Source organism: Gavialis gangeticus, unplaced genomic scaffold (assembly GCF_001723915.1).
Source record: "Gavialis gangeticus isolate Ggan-Ray unplaced genomic scaffold, GavGan_comp1, whole genome shotgun sequence".
NCBI classification, from domain to species: Eukaryota; Metazoa; Chordata; order Crocodylia; family Gavialidae; genus Gavialis; species Gavialis gangeticus.
Genome location: NW_017729022.1, coordinates 84,495,357 through 84,502,028, shown reverse-complemented (window position 1 = coordinate 84,502,028; position 6,672 = coordinate 84,495,357). Strand labels below are relative to the sequence as shown.

The 6,672-nt window shown below is 41.9% G+C and overlaps 1 protein-coding gene across 6 annotated transcripts in view; it reads right to left on the bottom strand.

Moving 5' to 3' along the window:
• ERC1 (ELKS/RAB6-interacting/CAST family member 1) overlaps positions 1–6,672 on the bottom strand; it is a 539,371-nt gene that overhangs the window by 30,233 nt on the left and 502,466 nt on the right. For 4 of the 6 annotated variants that reach the window (XM_019515532.1, XM_019515527.1, XM_019515529.1 and 1 more), the window contains one exon: positions 3,314–3,502. In XM_019515532.1, coding sequence (XP_019371077.1) covers positions 3,314–3,502 — 189 coding nt within the window. Of the gene's footprint in view, positions 1–3,313; positions 3,503–6,672 lie in introns of those variants that run through there. The other 2 variants (XM_019515530.1, XM_019515531.1) reach the window with 1 other exon arrangement.

Below are 6,672 nucleotides of genomic sequence, written 5' to 3'. Positions count from 1 at the left end.
CCAGCTGGGCAGTTTGTCCCAGCCCTAATCCCTCCCTTCCCCCCCCCAACAACAGATTTACCAGCTGGAGGCAGCTGTCAGCTGCCTGTTTAGTCTATGGTTGAATCTCCAAATCAGCCAAATCTTTCAAAGTTTTTCCAAATAGATTCAGATGCTTTGAATCAATTCAGAGCTTTTACTTGGTCTTCTGACTGAATTTTTGGATTCGGAGATTTGGCCCCTGAATCGGGCTGAATCTCCTCCAAATCGAAGCAGCTACTGAAGTGTCACACAGCCCTATTATTTGCTCTGCTGGCTACAGCATCGCACTGCTGGCTCGTGTTCATTCTATGGTCAATTATTACCCCCCTCTTGTCACTCTCCTGTCTTATGTTACTCTGTTTTCTTATTATAAACTGCCCTGAGCCTTTGTTAGGAAGGGCAGCATATAAACTGAATGAATAAATAAATACTTTAAGGCACCGTTATCTGCTGGAGTGTTGTCAAGGTTTCTTTGTATAAATGAAAATGACTAATTTGGGTTTAATGCTGCATTATATTTTTTCCAACATGTAAGAACATGGGATACAACAGTACTAGAGTATGGACACTGTGTCACACTAGATGTAGAATATTAGCACTGTGATTTGTATAAAAATGTTTGCCCTTGGGCACGCTCATTTTGCTGGATTCCAGAAAGGATGTGTCTGATAACTTATTGAAGAACTACTGCTGAGAAAGCATCTGTAGGGATGTTGTCCCCTTTCCCCCAGCACAGGGACGATTAAAATCACAGAAACATTTTTTTCATGGCCTTACCTCAGGACATGGCTTTTTAAATAAAAGAATAACCTGTAAAAGGCAATCCAAAAGCTGTTATTCTGACCAGCACAAGGTACAGAGACTCAGAAGCCTTTTGCCCTGTATCTTCCTCTTCCATGGCTTGGGCACAACCAGTGAAAGAAGGCTAAAATTGCAGATTGCCATGGAGTAAGAACATGTACACAAGCAGCTACCGTGGAACAACTGACAAGCTACAAATCCCCAGCTTAATTTACCTCCTGAAAATTTGCTCATGTGCATATATCCCCTTCCTCTCAGATCAGGAAGGAGAGAGGCAGTAGAGCAGCAGATAGGTGGGGAACCAACCAGCAGGCATTGGGGAAGTCCCTGTTCCCCCATGCACTACCAGGAGTGACCAGGAATAACAGTCACAAGCTGGCAGAGGGTAGATTTAGGCTAGACATCAGGAGGTGCTACTTCACCGTCAGGGCGGCTAGGATCTGGAACCAACTTCCAAGAGAAGTGGTGCTGGCTCCTACCTGGGGGTCTTTAAGAGGAGGCTAGATGTACACCTTGCTGGGGTTGTTTGACCCCAGTACTCTTTCCTGCCATGGCAGGGAGTTGGACTCAGTGATCTGCTCAGGTCCCTTCCGACCCTAGAAACTATGAAACCTTCCTTCTGCAGCATCTCTTTCAACTGAGTTCTCTCAGTCTTTTTATGGCAACACCTTCTCCTTTTCTAGCTAGGTCTATTAATCAAATAGGACTGGCTGGCCTCAGTTTTCTCACCCTTAAAGTGGCAGAACACATTGTTACACCAAACAGACTTTAATATGGAGTCACTGGCTTGGACTTTTTCAAATACTAGCCCATATGCACGGAAAAATGGTTTCTCTGCAGAAGGGCCTGCTACTCAAGGAGGGGCTGAGTACAACAGGAATGAAAGTCTGGAGCAGGGATAGGTAACCTGTAGCATAAGTGCCATGGGCAGCCTCTGTGTGTGGCATGCAGCAGATCAGGAAGGGGAGAGGCAGTAGAGCAGCAGATAGGTGGGGAACAGAAGGCAGACCAGGAGATCAGGCAGATGGCACAGGTCAGGAAAAAGAAAGAACAGAATATTTGGGCAGGGAGTACAGAGCACTGGTTAAAGAAAATCAAAAGACAAGTTCACAGATATTGAACTGCCCCTTAAAAGTTGCTTTAGGATGGGAAAGAAATTAAAATATGGATGTACATGGACCATTATGGTGTCTTAATAACACAAATAGAAAAAAATAAGGCATTAGCCAAATGTTGTTAAAAAGGGTATCTACAGTTAGGCACCTAAACAGAAACCCTGATTTTCGAAACCACTGGCCACCCAGCCTCACCTAAAAAGTGTCCTTTTTAAAAAAACCAGATTTTTAAATATGGACTTGAGAGCCTAACCCTTGCCAGTCATTTTTAATGTTTTTTGCTTTCATGTTTGCAGGACAACCAATTAGTAAGAGTCCAGCATACTGTATAGAGACCCAAACATAATGCAGTGACTTCATCAGACAAACCACTAGTAACATCTCCTCCCCTCAACTCTATATTCCAAGATTCCTGGAGAAACGCTCCTGAATGTCTTAATTCTACACTACCAGAGAGCACATCTCATATATGCAACACACTAATTAATAAAATAGGCCACAGCCTTATCTGAGGTATCTAGATCCACTGGTACTACAAAAAATGGTATAAACAGCAGGCATGTCTACATGTGCCCCTGACTATGCATTTGGTACTGCACATTTGGTACTAAATGTTTTGCTAAAGCAAGTACTAAATGATTGCGCAGTACCCACCGGTACTGCGCGGTCCAGGATGAGCATGGCTATTTTTAGATGCTAGGTTGTCGTAGCGATGAGCTATGGTGACGTAGCTTATCACTGCCATGATCTAGCTTTGGCACCACGGTTTGTGCCCACTGATGCTACATCGCCATAGCTTGTTGTTATAGTGAGAGAAAGCCTCCTGTAGATGCATCCAGTGTTAACAAAATTTGTCGCAACAGGGGAATATATAAGCATGTACTGTACTCTTAAATGAGTACGCTGATTCATAAGAACAAATTTGTTGTGCCCTTTACAGGTTAAGTAAACTTAATATGTCACTGAGAAATACTTAAGATTAATCTAATTATGTTAAATTATAAAAAGCTTGTACATTAATAGGTAAAATGTGATGATTGGTATTTTTCTGGAATATTCCAGCCTACAGAATGAAAGTTTAATTAATATGCATGTGAAAAGATTCAGAATGATCCCTACTCAATGCTTACATTCCCCAAAACTGTGCAAACACAATATGCCCTCACCTTGAACAAATAGTGTAAAACAAATACAATGCCTAGTCGAGTTTAAAAGGTCAAAAGGTAATTCTGGCACCATCACCTGAGGAATGAATCTTAGCTAGTTTTACTAATGCTTTTAGAGAATCATTTCACAGAATCCTGTGCTATATGTCAGCAAGATCCTTGTCGATATTTCAAAGCTTCTACCAATGAAGGACCTAAGGACAGACTCACCTGTTCTTGAGTCATCATCTGCAGTTCCTTCTCCCAAGCTGCCCGGTCATCATCCAGGTTGTAGGAAGCAGGTGGGGTGAGTCCACGCAGAATCATGGGGTCACGGTCATGGCAGAGGGCTGTCAGGTGTCCAATGTATAACTTCAATTTACTGCGATTCTGGTCAAGTTCTAAGAGGGGTTGAATTATCTAAAATAAGAACAAGAAAAGTCAGGGACACCCTGAGACTCAAACAACTAGGAAGTCAAAGATCAACCCCCAAGTCAGGAGTGTTCAACTGGCAACCTGGGGGTTGCATGTGATGCATGAGGCATTAATCTGCATTATGTATTTGGACCCCCTCAGACTGACAACCACCTAGAACCTATGTTTCACTTCCAGGGTGGGTACTCTAGGCTACTGTGTGAAAAGCTGGATCTTCCTCCTCTTCATCCCAGGGGTTTCAGGCTATGAACCCCTGTTTCACACAGGTGCCTATCTGCAGTCCTGAATTCAATAAGTAAGCGTGGGAGACAGGTGGGATTCCAGATAGACAGATACGCTCTTCCACACTTCCAGTTGGCTGCCTTTTGTGTCCTTCTGCTTAGCATACATAACATGCTGAGAATTGTGAATCCCAAATCCTAGGTGGCCCAATCCAAGTCTCCCCATTTAAAGAATAGGGAATTTAAATGACTAAATTGTGAGTTCCACAGACAAATCTAGGCACCTAAACTTTAGGTGCATGACTACTCAGCACTGTCGCACCTAAGTCACCTTTTAGATTTAGTTCCTGGTAGATAATCAATAAACTTCCTGTTTGCCTTGTTTTCTCTTTCAGATATTTGATTCTGTTGGATGGGATGTGTGGATTTCAAGCTGAAAGTCAGTATCACTATCATTCTTAAGTACGGTCCTCTGTGATAAAGGAATAGTAGACGGATAAAGGTAGAACTATCTTACTGGCGTTTATAGAGGCTCTTATTTATGCAAGGAAGCTGAACTGGATTCCTCGAGCACTAAATTCCCTGCAAAACAGAATTAGTTTTGGCACATCCCTTCTTATGTTAGGAAGGGGTGTCCCTCCCCTTTTTTGGAGATTAGCGATATGAAGCGTGTGAAAGCTCTTAACTAGCAGAGCTTCCAGAACTGTTCACAGAGCAATCATTTCTCTCACTTGGGACCCATTAAACCCTGCCAGTCAAGTAGGAAATGCCCTTTTATCTGTGTTCCTTCCATATCTAATTTGAGCTGGCCACTTAGCAAAAGGCACTGTGCTTCCCACACAGCAGAGCTGCCACTACCTTATCTCAAGAGGGTGCAAGAGCACTTGCCAAGTGGAAAGGAGAGCAGAACTGGCTTTATAAGCTCAGTCACGTGTCTGTACACAGCTGTAGAGCTTTCCAGGGAAATACTAGACAAACTAGCTTCCCTCAAGGCATAGGAATATTTTTCATCAGAACATGGAATAGAGTCTGCTTAAAATACCGTCACGCTCAAAACATGGTTAATGCACAGTTAAGGTTGAAGATGTATTTCATCTAGCAAAAGCAATTCACTACAATGCTGAAGTGAAAACATTAAATGCTTGACAAGTCTGACATAAAGGCAAACCATGTTGAAATTACCATCTGATAAAGAAATGTGGGAATGTATTTCAAAACAAATTTGACTGAAAAAAACTTATCCAAAGTTCCTGAGACTTTCCAGAAATGTTTATCTTGGGAAAGACTGAGCACAACAAATTTAGTTCTAAGCATAGTTTTGCAGAAATTAGAGAGGTGAAAAACATAGCTTAAAATTAAATAGCCGCTGTTGCTTTAATTATGGAATTGCTGTTGCTACATAATGGTCAACTTATTTAATGGCTGTATTTTGGTAAAAGCTTGACTTAAACTTGAAAGATGTGGAGCATGGATAATAAATGATATTTGTACTGACTGGTTGGACAGACCTATCCAAATGTCTGGCTATTTCTTTTATTAAGAGAGAGATCAATGCATCTCAAGTACGGAGACTGTGGTGTTCAGATGTTGGTCTGAGTGATGTCAAACATGAATATGTAAAAACATGTAGGAGTGTGTGCGACAGTGAGCACCAGGGGATGGGTGGTATGAGTGTAAGGGAATGTAATTTGTGGCAAATATGATGATGATAGTCTATAAATGTCTGAAGGACGAAGAATGGTTTTATGTGATGTGTACCAGCACTCACTCATCAGAACCTGGCATGTTGTTCAATTGCAGAAATACTGTTTTCTGGAAGAGTGTGTATGTTTTTTGTCTGTGTGTGTTTGGGTAGGAGGTGCAACACAGAAAACCAAAAACAACTAATAGAATTGTGTTGCTACTGCCAAGTCAACATACTCTGCTAAATCCATACTTGTTACTGGCAGAAGTGTTATAAATATTCCTCCAGTAGCTTAGCAGTCTTTCTGGGGCACACTATAGATAACACTGAAATACTGATGGAGCTAACAGTGCAGATAACTGGCTTTCAGTTTCATGATTAAATAATTCATTGAAGTTATCTCAACTCTGCCATCAAGTCACAAGCTTGGGGAAAGTTAAATTAGGAAAGAATAGACAAAAATAAAAGAAAGGGAAATCGGGATATTTTCTGGAGATCAAATAAAACTAAATGAGGTCAAAAACACCATTGTCTATCTGTCCTGAGAAGCAGAAACAGGAAACTAAATTGAGAAGGAAATAAGAGTTTTCCAAAGAGTAAGGCTGTATGACTATTCATAACGCATCCTAATGTGGCTTCCTATTCTGGATTCTGGACTAAGTCCTGCTTGATGGTTCCTGTTTGGGTTTGATCAGCACATTATCCACAAAACGAGTTCCAAAATAATGAAAAGACCTGACATGGTGCATGGCTCAAATGCAATCAAGCTGAGGTTGGCCACCTGAAAACAGCCTTTCCTACGTCAGCACAGGTATGAAAACATGTGAAATAATTTGCAGCCCCAGTTTTTCAAACCTTGCTTCAAACAGATACAATGGTGCTGCAGCTAAAAATGTACTCCCCAACCCTATCACTGTGCACCAGGCAGACAGGACTGAGGCCACTGAATGTCTAACAGTCCAAGCTACTTGACAGGAAAAGCTGCTTGTTAAAAAGCAATTAAGATGCAAAAGGACCTAAAACAGGTGCCGGTGAGACATATAGATGGATGGAGAGCTTGGCTGATTCCTGGATTTTCAGAGAAGATAAATGCGTATATGATTTCATAGATTCATAGATGTTAGGGTTGGAAGGGACCTGTATAGATCATCGAGTCCGACCCCCTGCATAGGCAGGAAAGAGTGCTGGATTCAGATGACCCCAGCCACATGCCCATCCAACCTCCTCTTGAAGACTCCCAGGGTAGGGGA